General features: G+C 43.9%; 1 protein-coding gene across 1 annotated transcript in view; it reads left to right on the plus strand.

The window, feature by feature from the left end:
* LOC145345623 (dynein axonemal heavy chain 8-like) overlaps positions 1-21,081 on the plus strand; it is a 1,557,438-nt gene that overhangs the window by 263,907 nt on the left and 1,272,450 nt on the right. Inside the window, exon 18 of the mRNA XM_080193457.1 lies at positions 5,246-5,345. Coding sequence (XP_080049583.1) covers positions 5,246-5,345 — 100 coding nt within the window. The remainder of the gene's footprint in view (positions 1-5,245; positions 5,346-21,081) is intronic.

Here is a 21,081-nt window from a genome sequence, read left to right on the forward strand (position 1 = left end):
AAACAATATTTATTTAAACCCACACAATCAATAATCACCCACCCGACCAACAGTAAGTTATCTTACAGAAAATACTAGAATTCAAGTACAATAGGGGTAGGTTCTTTACCCAGCGGGTGGTGAGGGATTGGAATGCCCTGCCTGCTGCAGTTGTAAATGCGTCTAGTTTGGGGGCGTTTAAGAGATCTCTGGATAGGTTTATGGACGAAAAGGGATTGGTATAGGCTAGTGGGTCATTGTTTTTGTAACTGGTCGGCGCAACATCGTGGGCCGAAGGGCCTGTTCTGCGCTGTAATGTTCTATGTTCTATGTTCTATGTTCTATACAAGACCTTGACTTAACTTTGCGTGACTGACAAGTCTCCAAACAGATAGTGGCCTTTATCTCTGCACTGGTCTCGGTAGTTGTCTGCGTAGTCTGGTCCTTTAGTCTGGTGTGGTACCCTGGCTCTGATCTTCTTTCTTTCCTCCCTTCTCAGGTGTGGTGGCTCTCCGTCGTTGTAGCTTGTTCGTGGGGTCAGAGAGAGAGAGAGAGATTCCTGGTTGTGCAGCATCCTTTATAGCCCGTTTCGTTTCACGCCCTTTTTTTGGCCATTGCCAATCAATCGATCAGGACTTGATCACCCTGATCGATAAGAGTCCAATCAAGTGCTACCACACCGATCTCTGGGTGTGTCCCTGGCGGCCATGCCTGTATGTGTTGTAGGCACATAGGTCACATACCTTCCTCCTAAATAAAGATTCATGGTGCCTTTACGTCTGGCACACAACCCAGTGTGACCAGAAAGTCTCCTTCATCCTGGAGATGGCCCATATCCTGTGTATTCACTCATCAGGGTTGCAGCCTGTTTGTCTGTCTTTAAACTGCAGCCTGTCGGTTTAGTTTCTTGCCCAGTTATCCCAGAGTGCTTTACAAAACGCTATTTTAGATGGCCTGTTTGGCTACAGTTCTTTGAGGATGTAACGCGCAAAGTGGATAATAGGGATCCTGTAGATGCAGTATTAGAACATAGAACATAGAACTTTACAGCGCAGAACAGGCCCTTCGGCCCACGATGTTGCGCCGACCAGCTTTTAAAAAAAAAACAACACTAACCCACTAATCTAAACCAATCCCATTTCGTCCATAAACCTATCCACAGATCTCTTAAACACCCCCAAACTAGGCGCATTTACAACTGCAGCTGGCAGGGCATTCCAGTCCCTCACCACCCTCTGGGTAAAGAACCTACCCCTGACATCAGTCCTATAACTACCCCCCTTAATTTAAAGCCGTGCCCCCTCGTGCTAGCTTTCTCCATCCTAGGAAAAAGGCTATCACTATCCACCCTGTCTAAACCTCTAATCATCTTATATGTTTCAATAAGATCCCCTCTTAGCCGCCTTCTTTCCAGCGAAAACAACCCCAAATCTCTCAGTCTCTCCTCATAGGATCTCCCCTCCATACCAGGCAACATCCTGGTAAACCTCCTCTGCACCCTCTCCAAAGCCTCTACATCCTTCCTGTAATGTGGGGACCAGAACTGCACACAATACTCCAAGTGCGGCCGCACCAGAGTTGTGTACAGTTGCATCATGACGCTGCGACTCCTAAATTCAATCCCCCTACCAATAAACGCCAAGACACTGTATGCCTTCTTAACAACCTTATCTACTTGATTCCCAACTTTCAGGGATCTATGTACACATACACCTAGATCCCTCTGCTCCTCCACACTATTCAAAGTCCTCCCGTTAGCCCTATACTCAACACATCTGTTATTCCTACCGAAATGAATTACCTCACACTTCTCCACATTAAACTCCATCCGCCACCTCGCGGCCCAGCTCTGCAACCTTTCTAAGTCACCCTGCAAACTATGACACCCTTCCTCACAATCTACCACACCTCCGACTTTGGTGTCATCAGCAAACTTACTAATCCACCCAACTATACCCTCATCCAGATCATTAATAAAAATTACAAACAGCAGTGGCCCCAAAACAGATCCCTGAGGCACACCACTCGTAACCGAACTCCATGACGAATATTTACCATCAACCACCACCCTCTGTCTCCTATCTGCTAGCCAATTCCTGATCCAATTACCTAGATCACCCCCAATCCCATACATCTGCATTTTCTGCAGAAGCCTACCATGGTGAACCTTATCAAACGCCTTACTAAAATCCATATACACCACGTCAACTGCCTTACCCCTATCCACCTCTTTGGTCACTTTCTCAAAGAACTCCATAAGGTTAGTAAGGCACGACCTACCCGCTACAAAACCATGCTGACTGTCTCTAATCAATTCATTACTCTCCAAATAACTATAAATCCTGTCTCTAATAATCCTTTCCAAAACCTTACCCACCACAGAAGTAAGACTCACCGGTCTATAATTCCCAGGGAAGTCTCTGCTCCCCTTCTTAAACAATGGGACAACATTTGCTGTCCTCCAATCTTCCGGTACTATACCAGAGACCAACGACGACCTGAAGATCAGAGCCAGAGGCTCCGCAATCACCTCTCTTGCCTCCCAGAGAATCCTAGGGTAAATCCCATCCGGACCAGGGGACTTATCTATTTTCAAACCCTCTAGAATATCCAGCACATCCCCCGTATCAACTACAATACTATCTATTTTACACCCCTGCACCCCAGTGTCCTCCTCAGCTACATTCATGTCCCCTTGCGTGAACACCGAAGAGAAATATTGGTTCAACGCCTCTCCAATCTCCTCTGGTTCCACACACAACTTCCCTCTACTGTCTGTAACTGGCCCTAATCTTGCCCTAACCAACCTTCTGTTCTTGACATACCTGTAAAACGCCTTAGGGTTCTCCTTAATCCTATCAGCCAAAGTCATCTCATGTCCTCTTTTAGCCCTTCTTAACTCCCTCTTCAACTCCCTCCTAGCCAATCTAAAACTTTCTAATGCACTACCTGAGCCCTCAAGCCTCATCCGAACATAAGCCTCCTTTTTCTTCCTAACCAACGAATCAACTTTTTTAGTGCACCACGGTTCCCTGGGCCTACCAAATCCTCCTTGCCTGACAGGGATATACCTATCACAGAACCGCAGTAGCTGCTCCTTGAAAAATCTCCACATCTCGGACGTTCCCAGTCCCTGTAATCTCCTAGTCCAACCAATGCTTCCTAATTCTCTCCTAATAGCCTCATAATTACCCTTCCCCCAGCTGAAACTACTGACCCGAGGTTCATGCCTATCCCTTTCCATCACTAAGGTGAACGTAATCGAATTGTGGTCACTATCCCCAAAATGCACACCAACTTCCAAGTCTAGCACCTGGTCTGGCTCATTACCCAGCACCAAATCCAATATAGCCTCACCTCTAGTCGGCCTATCTACATACTGAGTCAAAAAACCTTCCTGCACACTTTGAACAAAAACTGACCCCTCTAACGAGCTAGACTGGACTTCCAAAGTCGTTTGATAAGGTCCTGCACAAAAGGTTAATGCACAAGGTTAGAACATATGGGATTGGTTGTAATTTATTGGCTTGGATATGTGACTGGCTGCTAGACAGAAAACAGAGAGTCGGGATGATTTTTGTTCTGGATAGCAAAAAGTAACTAGTGGGGTGCCACAGGATTTGACCCTTAGGCCCCAGCTTTACAATCTATATTAATGACGTGGATACAGGGATAGTAGGCTCTATAGCCAATTTTGCAGATGTCATAAGTTGCAATGAGGAAATAAGAACTTTACAAACGGATATAGATAGATTAGGAGAGTGGGCCAAAATGTGACAGATGGAATTTGATGTGGGTAAGTGTGAGGTCATGCATTTTGGTCGCAAAAATGGGAAGGTGACTTATATCTAAATGGGGAGAGACTTTGGAGTGCTCTGGGGCAGAGGGATCTGGGTGTCCTCATTCATGAGTCACAGAAAACTAGCATGCAGGTACAGCAGATAATAAAGAAAGCAAATGGAATATTGGCATTTATAGCTATAGGAATAGGATATAAATATAAGGAAGTATTGTTGCAACTATACAAGGCATTGGTAAGGCTGCACCTGGAGTATTGTGCACAGTATTTGAGAAAAGATATAGGGGCCTTAGAGGCAGTTCAGAGGAGGTTCACGAAATGGATTCCAGAGATGGAGGGAATTGTCATGAGAAGAAAGACTGAACAGTTTAGGACTAAACTCTCTGGATTTTAAAAGAATGAGGGGAGATCAAATTGAGGTATTTAAGATGATAAAGGGTATAGATAAAGTAGACTTGCATTGTATACTTCCGCTGGTGGAGCATTCTGGGATGAGAGGGCATAGTCTTAGGATAAGGGGTAGCAAATTTAAAACAGAGTTGAGGAGAAATTACTTTTCTCAAAGGGTTGTGAATCTTTGGAATTTGCTACCCCAAAGTACGGTGGATGCTGGGACAATAAGTAAATGTGAGGAGGAGTGAGACAGATTTTTAATGAAATGGGTTAAAAAGTTATGGGAGAAAGCAGGGAAATGGGGATGAGGAGCAGATCAGACATTGTTGAATGGTTCCATGGACTCAATGGGCCAAATGACATAATTCTGGCCCTGTATCTTATGAACTTATGAACTATTTTCCAGCATTTTCTATTTTGGTTCCTTGGTATTGTTCCTGGCTAAGAGATATCTCCATAGATATCTCACGACTGTAACTTGCTGTTATGGAGAAAACAGGGTGGCATCATTGCACAGTGGTTAGCACTGCTGCCTCACAGCATCAGGGACCCGGTTTGATTCCCAGCTTGGGTCACTTGTCTGTGTGGAGTTTGCATCGTCTCCCTATATCTGCATGGGTTTCCTCCAGTGCTCCAGTTTCCTCCCACCGTCTGAATGATGTGCTGGTTAGGTGTATTGGCCGTGCTAAATTCTCCCTCAATGTGCCCAAACAGGCAGCGGAGTGTGGTGACTAGGGGATTTTCACAAAAACTTCATTGCAGTGTTAATGTAAGCCTACTTGTGACAAATAAATAAACATAAATTTAATTTTTGCTGTAGGTTACTAAAGAGGGCATAATTTTAGATATAGTTAGTGTCACACATTTCTGCTTTGCTATTGATTGCAATTGTAGATTATAATGCAAATTGTTGTTCATCATTATCATTCCTCAATTTGAAAAAAAACCCTTAATTCTAGATTTTTATCCTTCATGAAATCTAAAGTAACCCATTCATTGTGAAGGAATTTTGTTTGAGACTTATGATAATAAGCATCAGATTGCAGTTTTTATGTGTTAAATTTGTTGCCCTAGATTTCAGAATTTGAATATACCAACCCTTGAGTCAGAAATTGAAGTTATAGTAGAACGTATTATCCAGCACTATGCGGGAGAGTTAACGTTCGTACATAAGGTAAGAATGGTGACACTAAATTAAACCATTGCGTTCGTGGGGAATTGTAATTCTTGCAAGACAGGGAGCGTATCATTAGAAAGCAATGGCTCACAAGTTGCAAGAATTTAAAGTACATTTACCTGTCCTCCACAATTGCACTGAAAGGAAGGACTTGAGTTATACTTTCACCTTAAAAGATGCCTGCTTTTAATCAGATTTTATGACTCTTACAGTGGGAAAATTATGGTGTTGGGTGTCAGAGGTCAGGATAGGAGTGGGGTGTTGGACATGGGAGCACCAAGACACTTCTATATTGTAACTGTCCCTTTTACTCAGGAAACAAAACTTTGCTCAGAAGTTTATTGAGCTGTACCATGTCAACTTATACCAACGTTGGAAGTCCACGTATACCATGTTAACAGCATTGCCCTCATCAATGCGCTCTGTTACTTCTTCGAAAAACTTCACCAAATTAGTTAAACATGATTTCCCCTTTAAACCTGCATTTGTCCATGTGACTATTGACTATCGTTTCTAGAATTTTCTCTCTCAAAGTTGAACTGACAGGTCTGTTGTTACCTTTACACTGTGAACCCTTGTTCAATAAGAAGTCTGACAACACCAGGTTTAAGTCCAACAGATTTCTTACTGTGTTTACCCAAGTCCAACGCCGGCATCTCCACATCATAACCCTTGTTCAAAACAGTTCTTCTGTTGAGTTTGAGGAAGACTGAAAAATTATTGCATCTCTCACCTCTTGCAGTATCTTTGGGTGCATCTAATGCTTTAGGACATTGTGATCAAATGGGAAAAATAAGAAATCCAATCATTAGTAATATGCTTTTGGGGAAAAATAACAAATCCAATAATTAGGAATGTACTCTTGTGGAAAAACATTCTATTTTAAAAATGGAAATTGGAAGAAAGTTAGATTGGCTGCATTGATGGAACTAATTGCTTGTTTTGAGAAGCCAGCTGTCTCTATTCTAAATTGGAAGCAATCCCAAAAGCTATAGGCGCCTGGTGTATTAACTATTACTGGATTTTGATGAAAGTTCTAAAACCTATGAGATGTTGCTTTGGGAGATGTAGCTTTGAGGTTAGGAAAATCGAGGAGTTTAGAATTGGGTAAATTCAAAGACACTGTGGACAGCCATTAAGTGTAATTTTATTTTTTCATTTGTGTTTTATTATGTAATAAACATTTATTTTATTTAAATCCATCACAAAGGACTTGATTTGACTTGATTTATTATTGTCCCATGTGATAGTATACAGTACATTAGTATACAGTGAAAAATATTGTTACTTGCATGCTAGACAGACAAAGCATACCGTACATAGAGAAGTAAAGGAGAGAGTGCAGAATGTAGTGTTACAGTCATAGCTGGGTGTAGAGAAAGATCAACTTGATGTAAGGTAGGGCCATTCAGAAGTCTGATGGCAGCAGGGAAGAAACTGTTCTTGAGTATATTGGCACATGTCCTCAGACTTTTATATCTTTTTCCAAATGGAAGAAGTTGGAGGAGAGAATGTCCAGGGTGCATGGGGTCCTTAACTATGCTGGCTTTGCATCTTTCCTGACATTATACCAAATTGTAAAATAATAGTTCAGAATAGACATTTCCAAATTTCAGTTTTGGGTTTAGGAGTACCCTAGCATTTAATATCAACTGTGCTTTTAACATGTTTGAGTGCCTTATCAACTTTTAAGTACAGATATCTTTTTCAATTGAGTGCCTGAAGTACCTTCTCTTGCCCAGACGGACTAGCATTTACTTTCCAATCCTAATTGCTCTTAAACCCTTTCAGAATTAACTCCTGTGGATCTGGAGTCACAAACCAGATTTCCTTCTCTAAAAAGCACTGGCAAACCAATCAGAAATTGGTCATCATTTAACTTTAATTCCAGGTTTTTATTGGATTTCAAATTTCACCATTTGTCATGGTGGGATTCAAACCTGGGTCCCCAAAGGAGTACATTGAGTCTCTGGATTACCTAAGTCAGTGATAATACCATGACACTACTACCTTCCTTCTATAACCCTATAGAAGATTTTACCAATCCTTTTTACTACTTGCTGCCAGTTGCTTTGCATATTCCCTTTTCGTTTCCCCAATTTGTTTCTTAACCTATTGTCCGCACCTTTGATCTTCAACCTTGTTCGCTATTGCAGTTTCTCTCTGATACTTGTCTCAAGTAGAGGCAAGACCTGACATCTGGGCAGAAACACCAGAAGGAAAGTAGAGAAATAGCAAAGGAAGAGCAAGGATCTGACTGAAAACACAAAAAACAGTGATGGATAAGAGAGAGGATGTAAGGAAGATCGTGGATCTGGGTGCAGACACCAGCAGCAGGAAATATTTTTAAAAAATGAGAATTAATGATGTAGTGATTGTAATGTTTGTCTTTTTAAGACAGCACAGCAGAAGAAGGTCACCTGGCTTGAGTGATCAATGAGAACCAATATTGTGTGATCACTCCAGAGGGTGGAATCCTTTCTCTGGCAGAATACATCTGGAAGCCATTTAATAAGCATGTAAGGACAGGATCAGCTAGGGGCTGGTGTTCCAAAGCAGTCTCGAGCTGCAAACCCCTGTCAAGACAGTTCAGACTTGGTTAGGAACAAAAGGTATTTGTTGATAAAGAGAAACTAGTTCCTCTTTATCAACAAATACCTTTTGTTCCAAACCAACTCTAAATTGTCTTGGCAATGCCAGAAGTGCCATTATATAACATTATTTTTATTCATTTATGGGACATTGGGCATCACTGGCTGGCCAGCATTTATCGTCCATCCCTAGTTACCCTCGAGAAAATGGTGGTGAGCCACGTTCTTGAATCACTGCAGTCCATGTTCTGTGGGTTGACCCACAATGCTGTAAGGAAGGGAATTCCATTATTTTGGTCTAGCAACTATGAAGGAATGGCGATATATTCCAAGTCAGAATGGTAAGTGGCTTGGGGGGGAACTTGCAGGTGGCGGTGTACTCATGTATTGATGGGAATGCATCCCACTAATCTTCAGTGTTACAGCAAAAGAATGTGGTGCTAATCACATGGCTACTTTGTCCTGGATGGTGTCATACTTCTTGAGTGTTGTTGGAGCTGCACCCATCTAGGCAAGTGGGGAGTATTCCATCACACATCTGACTTGTGCCTTATAGATAGTGGACGTGCTTTCGGGAGTCAGAAAGTGAGTTAGTTGCTGCAGTATTCCTAACCTCTGATTTGCTGTTGTAGCCAATGTACTGATGTGTTGAGTCTAGTTGAGTTTCTGGTCAATGGTAACTCCAAGGATGTTGACAGTGGGGGATTGAGTCATGATAATACCATTGAATGTCAAAGGGCGGTGGTTAGAGTGTCTCTTATTGGTGATGGCCATTGCCTGGCATTTGTGTGGCACTAATGTTACTTGCCACTTGTCAACTCCAACCTACATATTGTGCAGATCTTGTTGTATTTGAACATGGGTTGCTTCAGTTTCTGAGGAGTTGCAAACATCTGACCTCATGACGGATGTAAGGTCACTGATGAAGCAACTGAAGATGGTTGGGCCTAGGACACCACCCTAAGGGATTCCTGTAGAGATGTCCTAGAGCTGAAATAACTGACCCTCCACAACCAGGTATGACTCCAACCAGTAGAGAATTTGCCCCCTGATACCCATTGATTCCAGTTTTGCTCAGGCTCCTTGATGCCACACTAGGTTGAATGTGGCCTTGATGTCAAGGGTTGTCACTCTCACTTCACCTCAATGAAGAGGACTGACAGGGTTGGAGACACTAGCTGCTGTGAAGATAAAAATGAGAGAGCACAAGGGAAGAGCATGACTGGATTAAGCAGCTGTAGCAAAGGATGCATGAGAGAGAATACGAAAAGAGCAGTGTTTTTTTATTATTAATTCAGTGGGATATAACATCACTGGCTGGCCAGCATTTATGTCCTAGTTGCTCTTGTTCTGAGGCAGTTAAGGTTCAACCACATTACTCTGGCTTTGGAGTCACATGTAGGCCTGACCAGTAAGGACGGCAGATTTTCTTCTCTAAAGGATGTAAGTGAACCAGATGGGCATTTCCAACAATAAACAATAGTTTCATGGTCATCAGGTTACTCCTAATTCCAGATATTTTTTCATTGAATTCAAATTCCACCATCTGGAACGGTGGGTTTCAAGCCCTGGTGTCAAGGCCATCCTCACCTGGCTGGAGACACTAATGACAGCAAAGAATAGGAGATAAGGAGTGTGAATAGGAGACAGAGTATGGGGAAAAGCACAGACCTGGCTGGAAACACCAGTAGCACCAGATAAGAGAGAGGGAATACAATAAGAGCACAGATCTGGCTGGAGACACCTGTGTCAATAACGGATAAGAGAGAGGGAGACCGGTGGAAGAGCAGTAACGTGGTTGGATACTCTGGCAGCAGTGAGAGAGACAACCAAAGGAAGGAACATATGAATGTAGGATCAAGAGAAGGTCTATCATGCCTGACCCATTATTCAGTTGGATCATGGCTTCTCATCTATACCATGTCACTTTAGAGCATTATTCCTATATTGCATGATATTAGTAATCCAGAAATCTGTGATGAGATAAAAAGTTTACAAATAGATATTGACAGGCTAGGAGAATGGGCCAAAATCTGGCAGATGTGGATAAATCTGAGGTTATCCATTGTGGCCAAAACAACAAAAGGGCAAATTATTGTTTAAATGAGAAACAGATTCAAAAGGCAACTGTGCAGAGAGATCTGGTTCTCCTTGAGCATGAATCTCTGAAAGTGGTATGCAGTTGCAGAATGCTATAAGGAAGGCAAATGGAATCTTGGCACTTATTACAAAGGGTCTAGAGTACAAAAGTAGAGAAGTACAATTGTATAAGTACAGTTTTGATCCACCTTCTTTGAGGAAAGTTGTGGTGGCACTGGAGGATATAAATCGCTTATAGTCTTGGGCACTGACATGACAGATGGAGTTTAATCCAGGGCAATGTGGTGGCACAGTGGTTAGCACTGTTGCCACACAGCATCTGGTCACCATCAGTGTATAATTTGCACATTCTTCCTGTGGCTGTGTTGGTTTTCTCTGGCTGCCCTGGTTTCCTCCCACAGTCCAAAGACATGTGGGTTAGGTTGATTGGCCATAATAAATTGACCCTAGTGTCAGGGGGTTAGCAGGGTAAATGTGTGAGGAATAGGCCTGTGTGGGATTCTGGTTGGTGGAGACTCGATGTGTCAAATGCACTGTAGGGATTCTATAGAAACATAGGAGCAGGAGGAGGCCATCTGGCCCTTTGAGCCTGCTCCACCATTCATTATGATCATGGCTGATTATGAACTCAATAGCCTAATCCCCATAACCTTTGATCTCATTCATCCCAAGTGCTATATGTTAGTGCTATGATTCTAGGGATTTTATGAAATCTGAAGTGATGCATTTTGGAGGACCAAATTTAGATACGAATTATAGGTATGAATTATACGACAGCCAGTGACACACCCATGTCCCGCGAATGAATACAAAAAAGGCAGAACTCTTAGGAACATTAACGGACAGAGAGATCTGGGTGTGCAGCTCCACAGATTTCTAAAACGGCAACATAGGTGACCAAGATGATTAAGAAGGCATATGGCATATTTGCCTTCATCAGCTGGGGCATTGAGTACTGGAGTTGGAAAATAATGTTGCAGCTAGAAAAAACCTTGTTTAGGCCTCATTTAGTGCATTGAACAAAGAACAAAGAACAAAACAGCCCGGGAAACAGGCCCTTCGGCCCAACGAGCCCGTGCTGCCATTTTAACCTTACGAGTCCCCCCTCCACCCATGACCCTTGTCTATGCTTACGGCATTCCACATTGAGGGAAGACTAATTTAGGGACAATTTATTACACCAATCAGCCTAACAGCACATCTTTGGGGTGTGGGAGGAAACCGGAGCACCAGGAGAAAGCCTATGTAAGCACGGGGAGAATATGCAAACTCCCACAGACACTGGCCCAAATCCATGTGTCTGCACAGCAAACAGTTATAGTCACTGAGCTGTCATGTTGCTCAGCACCTGGTCCAGTTTAAGCGTACACTAATGACATGAAGTACTAGACTGATCTTGAAACAACTAAGAGCAGCCCTCATACGACCCATCACGTGCATGCCCCTCGTTGGACAACAAGGCAGACCAAAGCATAAGAACATAAGAAATAGGAGCAGGAGTAGGCCATCTAGCCCTTCGAGCCTGCCCCGCCATTCAATAAGATCATGGCTGATCTGTCGTGGCTCAGTTCCACTTTCCCGCCCTCTCCCCATAACCCTTAATCCCCTCTCTTATCAAGAACCCATCACCTGTGAATTAAAAGAGAAAAACATCATTATCATCCACATCCTTATACATTACCAGGGACATCCCAAGGCTCCTGAACCTTATCTAAAACAATCACCTATATCCCTCCATCTCCAACCCGCTCATGTGCTTGTCTAAGTAACTCTTAAACAACTCCAGCGTGCCTGCCTCCACCACCTTGCTTGGCAGAGCATTCCATGCCCCCACCACCCTCTGTGTGAAAAACCTCCCTCTAACATCCAAATTATACCTCGCGCCCCTCACCCTAAGCCTGTGGCCCCTCGTAATGTGCATTTCCAACATAGGAAAAAGCTTACCACTGTTTCCTCTATCTATACCCTTCATAATCTTATATACCTCTATTAGATCTCCCCTCAGTCGCCGTCTTTCAAGGGAAAACAGCCCCAATTTGCTCAATCTTTCCTCATAACCCAGTCCTTCTATACCAGGTAGCATCCTGTTAAACCTCCTCTGCACTCTCTCCAGGGTCTTCACGTCTTTCCGGTTGTAAGGTGACCGGAACTGGACGCAGTACTCCAAATGCGGCCTAAACAACGTTCTATACAACTGCAACATTAGACTCCCTATACCCCTTCCTATAAAGGCTAACATACCATAAGCTTTCTTTACAACCTTCTCCACTTGTACTGCCACCTTCAAAGACTTGTGCACTTGCACCCCCAGGTCCCACTGCGTTTCTATACTCTTTATAGGTCTACTTTATAGGTTTCCTCCCACACCCCAAAGATGATAGGATTAAGGAGAATCCTAAGGCGTTCTATAGATATGCTAAGAACAGAAGATTGGTTAGGGTAAGATTAGGGCCAGTTAGAGACAGCAGTGGGAAGTTATGTGTGGAACCGGAAGAGATTGGAGAGGCATTGAACCAATATTTCTCTTCGGTATTCACGCAGAGAGACATAAATGTAGCTGTGGAGAACACTGGGTTACAGGGTTGTAAACTGGATAGTATTGCAGTTGATAAGGAGGATGTGCTAGATATTCTTGAGGGTTTGAAAATAGATAAGTCCCCTGGGCCGGACGGGATTTACCCTAGGATTCTTTGGGAGGCAAGAGAGGCGATTGCAGAGCCTCTGGCTCTGATCTTCAGGTCGTCGTTGGTCACAGGTATAGTGCCAGAAGATTGGAGGATAGCAAATGTTGTCCCATTGTTTAAGAAGGGGAACAGAGACTTACCCGGGAATTATAGACCGGTGAGTCTTACTTCTGTTGTGGGCAAGGTTTTAGAAAAAATTATTAGGGATAGGATTTATAGTTATTTAGAGAGTAATGAATTGATTGGAGATAGTCAGCATGGTTTTGTAGCGGGTAGGTCGTGCCTTACTAACCTTATTGAGCTTTTTGAGAAAGTGACCAAAGAGGTGGATGGGGGTAAGGCAGTTGACGTGGTATATATGGACTTTAGTAAGGCGTTTGATAAGGTTCACCATGGAAGGCTTCTGCAGAAAATGCAGATGTATGGGATTGAGGGTGATTTAGTTAATTGGATCAGGAATTGGCTAGCAGATAGGAGACAGAGGGTGGTGGTTGATGGTAAGTATTCGTCATGGAGTTCGGTTACAAGTGGTGTGCCTCAGGGATCTGTTTTGGGGCCACTGCTGTTTGTAATTTTTATAAATGATCTGGATGAGGGTATAGTTGGGTGGATCAGTAAATTTGCTGATGACACCAAAGTCGGAGGTGTGGTAGATAGTGAGGAGGGGTGTCATAGTTTACAGAGAGACTTGGACAAGTTACAGAGCTGGGCTGAGAGGTGGCGGATGGAGTTTAATGCGGAAAAGTGTGAGGTAATTCACTTTGGCAGGAATAACAGATGTGTAGAGTATAGGGCTAACGGTAGGACTCTGAATAGTGTTGATGAACAGAGGGATCTAGGTGTATGTGTACATAGATCCCTGAAAGTTGGGAATCAAGTAGATAAGGTAGTTAGGAAGGCATACGGTGTCTTGGCGTTTATTGGTAGGGGGGATTGAATTTAGGAGCCGCAGCGTCATGTTGCAACTGTACAAAACTCTGGTGTGTCCGCACTTGGAGTATTGTGTGCAGTTCTGGTCCCCACATTATAGGAAGGATGTGGAGGCATTGGAGAGGGTGCAGAGGAGGTTTACCAGGATGTTGCCTTGTATGGAGGGGAGGTCCTATGAGGAGAAACTGAGGGATTTGAGGTTGTTTTTGTTAGAAAGAAGGCAGCTAAGAGGGGGCCTTATTGAAACATATAAGATGATTAGAGGTTTAGATAGGGTGGGCAGTGATAGCCTTTTTCCTCAGATGGAGAAAGCTAGCACGAGGGGGCATAGCTTTAAATTAAGGGGTGGTAGTTATAGGACGGATGTCAGAGGTAGGTTCTTTACCCAGAGGGTGGTGAGGGATTGGAATGTCCTGCCTGCTGCAGTTGTAAATGCGCCTAGTTTGGGGGCGTTTAAGAGATCTGTGGATAGGTTTATGGATGGAAAGGGATTGGTTTAGGTTAGAGGGTCATTGCTTTTTAATTGGTCGGCGCAACATCGTGGGCCGAAGGGCCTGTTCTGCGCTGTAATATTCTATGTTCTATGAGGGGGTTGGACTATGAAGAGAGACTAAATAGACTGGGTCTGTACTTGTTGGAGTTTAGAAGGATGAGGGGGGATCTTATAGAGATGTATAAGATAATGAAGGGGATGGATAGGGTCGAGGTAGAGAGATTCTTCCCACTGAGAAAGGACAGCAGGACTAGAGGGCACAGCCTCAAGATAAGGGGGGGTGCAGTTTAGAACGGAGTTGAGGAGGAACTTCTTCACTCAAAGGGTGGTGAATCTCTGGAATTCTCTGCCCGTTGAAGTGGTGGAGGCTACCTCGCTAAATATATTTAAGTAACGGGCAGAGAGGTTTTTGGTAGGCAAGGGGATTAAGGGTTATGGGGAGAAAGCGGGAAAGTGGAACTGAGCCACTTCAGATCAGCCATGATCTTATTGAATGGCGGGGCAGGCTCAAAGGGCTAGATGGCCTACTCCTGCTCCTATTTCTTATGTTCTTATATTCTGGATATCGTAAGTTCGTGACAGAATTCATGAAAACTGGCGCCTTTCACATGAGCCACTTTATGCCCAATTTTGCAACATTTTCCTGCTGCAAAGTGGGTATAAAGCAATCGTAAATTTCCACCCTATATTCCAATTGAGCCCAAGCCAATGTTTTATACAGATTTAACATTATGTTCTTACTTTTGTATGCTTTGCCATTATTCATAAAGCTCTGAATATCAGATACTTTATGAAGCTGTTCTGCAACCTTCAATGACTGATACATGTAATCATAAGAACATAAGAACATAAGAAATAGGAGCAGGAGTAGGCCATCTAGCCCTTCGAGCCTGCCCCGCCATTCAATAAGATCATGGCTGATCTGTTGTGGCTCAGTTCCACTTTCCCGCCCTCTCCCCATAACCCTTAATCCCCTCTCTTATCAAGAACCCATCAACCCGCTTCTTAAAATTATTTAGTGAGGCAGCCTCCACCACTTCAATGGGCAGAGAATTCCAGAGATTCACCACCCTTTGAGTGAAGAAGTTCCTCCTCAACTCCGTTCTAAACCGCCTCCCCTTTATCTTGAGGCTGTGCCCATCATCTATGCATTAAATTTCATTTGCCACTTATCAGCCCATTTTACCAACTTGAAATTGTTCACTATCACCCTTATGGAAGTAGGAGAGAAATGAGGGCATATTTGAGGGTCATCAGCTGGACAGTCAGCGGGTGTTTGTGGGGTAATTGGGTGGTTGCTGGGAGAGGTCACAGAGTGGGGAGTTGTGAGTGTTGCTGGGAAGGATATTAGGGGATAATTGTGAGCAGCCAGGGAGGGGCTAGGGAGGTGGCTTGGGGTTTGGAGATAGACAGGTGCTTGGTTAGGATTTTGACGGAATGGTGACATATTAGAAATTGTGGGTTGGGAAGGTAGTTAGGGGGTTGTTTGAAGGATCTGCAGGTGTGCAGTAGGTGGTTATCAAAGGAATGGGGGGGGGGCATTGTCAGGCATGGAGGTATTGGAGAATTGAGAGGATAGTTGGGGATGATGGGATAATTTGGGAGTTAGTTGGGCGTAGTTGGGAGCCCGGAGTATATTTGCAGTTTTGGTAGGATAGTCAGGTGAATGAGGTTTTGTTGCAGGATTGGAGATATTGTTGAGGGTGGTGGAGGTTGCTTGGTGTGCTGGGAGGGTAGTTGAGGGGGCTGAAGTGGAAGTTCTGTTGAGGTAGTTGGGGGAAATTGGGGTAGTCAGTAATTAGAATAATTGGAGGTATTGGGATACCTCCAATTGGGTTTAAAAAGAAGGTTGGCATGGACAAGTTGGGCCAAAGGGCCTGTTCCCATGCTGTAAACCTCTATGACTCTAAGTGCCCAGCTAGTTTGAAAATGGAAGAATTCCAGGTTGGGATGGGATAATCAGGTGGTCAGCAGGGAAGTTGGGGAAGTGGTGCAGTGGTGACTATTGGTGTAAGGAATCAGGAAGATAGTCAAGGATGTGGGAGTAATGGGAGTGTTGGAGGTAATCAAATGTTGTGGGTGGTTGGGTTCTCAATATATCAGTTGGGAGCAGAGGAGTTGTAATTGATGCTTCCACTAGGGGTTTGTGTATTGGTCACTACCATATTTACCTGGGAGTTAGAAATGGTTTTAATTTTTCTATTTTTTTTGCTAACTATTCTGCCAAAAGAGTCAGAATATTCCGAAGTCTCCAATTGTAATCAGAATATTGCATGTCTCCAGTTGCAGGATAATTGTGTAAACTTAAGCTTAAATTTCTTCAGCAATTCCCATGTGGAATTCAGTAAGTCCTTATGTGGAGACTTCTAAGAGAGCTGCCCGAACAGATAGAGCCTTTTTACAAACATTTAAAGATGGGCTGTCACCAGCTCACCAAAAAATCCTTAAAATGGGAGTTCTTAGTACTCAGAACTATGATGAATTAGTGAAATGGGCTTCTGGAATTAAGGACGGACCAGACGATAAACAATACCCAAGAATAAAGCAGGAGCACGTGGCCTTAACTAATGGGATCAAGCCTCAGGGGACTTGTCATAATTGTGGGAAGCCAGGACATTTCACCCAGGGCTGTAGGGCCTGAAGAGGGAGGGGGGGTGGGGAGTGGTAAGAGGAAAATACTTACATGCCAATTTTGCAATAAGGATGGCCACACAGGCCACTTGTTGGAGAAAACACAGATGACCTAGTAAGGCTTCCTCCGCCAACACAGAAGGGGTAACCTGACAAGGGACAGCCCCGCAAGTTTGGATAAGAAGGAAGGGAGAATCTACTTGTCTGCACTAGTAGGGGGCCAACGATGTGAAATGCTGATGGATAAGGGAGTCTCCATATCTATCACTGAACTACCTTACCCACCACTAATAAAATGATCTATGTAAGAGGAATTAACGGACAGAAGACCCCTGCCTACTTAAGTGAAACAACCTAGTAGTAATTAATAACTTGTATATACCTATGCGATTTTATGTATGTAAAAATAATGAAGGAACTATTATGGGAAATGACCTGATGAAGGAATATGAAGTCTTAATAGAGAATCGGAAGGGCGAATTGATTTGGCCCTGCTCCAATGGGAGAAAAGACAGGGTAGGAACATATGTAAACCACTTAGGAATCGTCCATGTCGCATCTGCAATAGGATGCGACTGGCAGTTAGAAGGTAATGGATTTGGAGCCATTTGTACCTCAGTTCCAGGGGTCTGGGCAACAACTAAACTAGATACCAGGCTAATTAAAATTGACCCCAAAATATTGGAAGGTTCGGAGCATAAACCTCACCGACAATATCCAATTAAGCCAAGAAGATGGTTGAGGAAATTGTGAAGGGATTGGTGGAAAAAGGGATCCTGTGGGAGACCACTAGTACCACTAACTCCCCGACTTATCCGGTGTCCAAACCGGATTGGAGTTACCAATTAACCATTGATTATACAGCTTTAAATAAAATAACTCCTAAACTACATTCCATGTGGCCAGCACCTCCACCATCCTAAATGGATTGTCACCATCCCATGAGATTTTTACAGTATTAGATGGGTCAAAGGGGCACAGGACCCTGGCCAATAGGTTTTGGTCCATCCCTTTAGATTTTAATTCACAGGGTAAATTTGCTTTCTCAATAGGTGATAAGCAGTATACATGAACTAGGCTCCCTCAGGGATTCCATAACAGCTCGGCCATATTTCATGGGTAATGAGTAAGATACTGGTTCAAGTGGAGCTCCTGGAGGGGAGCACAATTTTACAGTACATAGATGACATTTTGATAGCCTCTGAAACTAAAACAAAACATCAGACAGCACTATACACGGTCTTGAAGCACTTCGAAGATCGAGGACAAAAGTCAAACCCAAAAAACGCGCAAATAGGAAAACTACAGGAATTATATTTGGGACATTTAATATCCAAAGGGACCAAGGAATTGCCCGTAGACAGGAAAATGGCGATGCAAATGCCAAGGCCAGTAACTGTCCGAGGAGTGAGGAAGGTTTTGGGATTGTTTAATTACAGCCGCAACTTCATACCAGAATATGCCAAATAATTTGAGCCAATCCAAACGCTGTTAAAAGGGGGAAATCCACTTTGGAAGCTGTGGAGTGGGGGTCAAAACAGGAAGAGGCATATGGTAACTAAAGGTAGGATTAATGTTGGCCCCAGGATTGGGATACCAAACGCTAGTAAAGATTTTCATATCTATTGTAACAATGAAGGAGGATTCTATTCGGCAGTAGTAACCCAAATGCATGGGGACAAACAGCGGCCGGTGGGTTATTCCACGGCGGAGGGCACCGTAGTAATCAGGTTACCCATATGTTTAGCCGCACTGGATTGTGCAGCATGGGCAGTAAAAGTCAGCAAGCCCATTGTAATGATGGGGAATATAGTCTTGCACACCAAACGTATCTTGGTGGAAATGTTAAACACAGGAAAATTATGGTCTGTCTCAAATATGCGAAGGGCGAAGTATGAGGCAGTACTTCTTCCCCCCTCTAAGTCCATCACCATCATACAAGACATGAGAGAGAACCCATCGAAGAAATATTAGGTGAAGGGAAACCACACACATGTGGCAACATAGATGAGGAGATAGAGGACAATAGAATGAAGGATGTGCCCTTAGAGGCACCCGAGGAGATCCTGTTTGTGCTTGGGTCACGGAAGTATGTAGACGAGTCACCACGAATGGGATGGGCGATGGTAAATGCGGACTTACACGTGGTCTGAGCTGAAAGGATAGAGGGAGGTATGTCAGCACACCTCGACCCAGGCTTTTACTGAGGCTGTGGGGAGAAGGATCAACATTTACACTGACAGTAGATATGCATTTGGAATTATGCATGACTATATGACCGTTTGGGGGAAGAAGGGGATTTATTACAAATGGGGGGCACTCCAATCAAGTATGGACAGATAATCAATTGGATGCCAGTTAGCTCCCATTAGAAGCCGTGATATTGAAAGTAAAGGCACACCAGATAAGCAAAGCCCTGAATGGTATATTTTTAAGGGAAACCAGGCAGCCAACAAAGCAGCACAATCAGCTTTAGAAACAGGAGAAGTGCAAACCGTGTCGGCTGCCTCGATTGAAGTTGAACCCCCGATAGACATCTCACAGTTACATGCTAACACACCTGAAGAAGAACGCGCAAGGTGGAAAGCTCAAGGAGCTATGCCTGACGAAAAGGGTGTATGGAGACTAAATGATGAGAGGTTTAGATCCAGAATGTATCAGCACACCTTGATGTGGTTACGTAATAAGAACATAAGAACATAAGAAATAGGAGCAGGAGTAGGCCATCTAGCCCTTCGAGCCTGCGCCGCCATTCAATAAGATCATGGCTGATCTGAAGTGGTTCAGTTCCACTTTCCCGCTTTCTCCCCATAACCCTTAATTCCCTTGTCTATCAGAAATCTATCTACCTGCGACTTAAATACATTCAGCGAGGTAGCCTCCACCACTTCAATGGGCAGAGAGTTCCAGAGTGAAGAAGTTCCTCCTCAACTTCGTTCTAAACTGCCACACCCCACCCCCCACTGCCCCCCCACCTCTCCCCTCACCCCCCCCCCTTATTTTGAGGCTGTGCCCTCTAGTTCTGTTTTCCTTTCTAAGTGGAAAGAATCTCTCTACCTCGACCCCATCTAGCCCCTTCATTACCTTGTAAGTCTCTATAAGATTCCCCCCTCAGCCTTCTAAACTCCAACGAGTACAGGCCCAGTCTATTTAATCTCTCCTCATAAGCTAACCCCCTCATCTCCAGTATCAGCCTGGTGAACCTTCTCTGTACTCCCTCCAAGGCCAGTGTATCCTTATGCAAATAAGGGGACCAAAACTGCACACAGTACTCCAGTTGCAGCCTCACCAGTGCCCTGTACAGTTGCAGCAAGACCTCCCTGCTTTTATATTCTATCCCCCTCGCTATAAAGGCTAACATTCCATTCACCTTCTTGATCACCTGCTGCACCTGCAGCCTGGGTTTTTGCAATTCGTACACAAGGACCCCCAGGTCCTTCTGCACAGTAACATGCTGCAGCTTTTCACCCTTTAAATAATATTCCCTCCTCCTATTATTTCTACCAAAGTGGATAACTTCACATTTGCTAATGTTATACTCCATCTGCCAGATCCTTGCCCATTCACTCAGTCTATCCAAATCTCTCTGCAGACTTTCCTTGTCCTCCGCGCAATTTGCTTTTCCACTCATCTTTGTGTCATCAGCAAATTTTGTTACCCTACACTCAGCCCCCTCCTCCAGATTGTCTATGTGTATGGTAAACAGTTGAGGCCCCAGCACCGATCCCTGTGGCACTCCACTAGTCACCAACCGTGAACCAGAAAAGCATCCATTGATTCCAACCCTCTGCTTCCTGTTAGATAACCAATCCTCAATCCATGCTAAGACTTTACCCCCAACTCCACGCACGCTAACCTTCTGCAGCAACCTTTTGAGAGGCACCTTATCAAACGCCTTCTGGAAATCTAAAAACACCACATCCACCGGTTCCCTCTTCATAAAAGTCACATCTTCATAAAAATCCAGTAAATTTGTTAAACACGACTTCCCCTTCACGAATCGGTGCTGCGTCTGCTTGATTAAACCGTTCTTTTCTAGGTGTCCTGCTATTTGTTCTTTGATGATGGATTCTAGATAATGGACTGGCTCATTTGGGAAGGAATGCTATGACGATTAGTGTAAGAGAGGTATGGTGGTGGAACGGAATAGGATGGGACATTGCACAATATTGTCATCGGTGTGTAACTTGTGCCCAGCATAACCCAGGGGGGCCTGTAAAAATCAGGATCGGGCACCAGCCTCACCCTAAGGGTGCCTGGAAGCATCTACAAATTGACTTTACAGGACCACTTCCTCAGTCACA

This window comes from Carcharhinus amblyrhynchos, chromosome 7 (assembly GCF_965287045.1).
Source record: "Carcharhinus amblyrhynchos chromosome 7, sCarAmb.v2.hapA, whole genome shotgun sequence".
Taxonomy (NCBI): domain Eukaryota; kingdom Metazoa; phylum Chordata; class Chondrichthyes; order Carcharhiniformes; family Carcharhinidae; genus Carcharhinus; species Carcharhinus amblyrhynchos.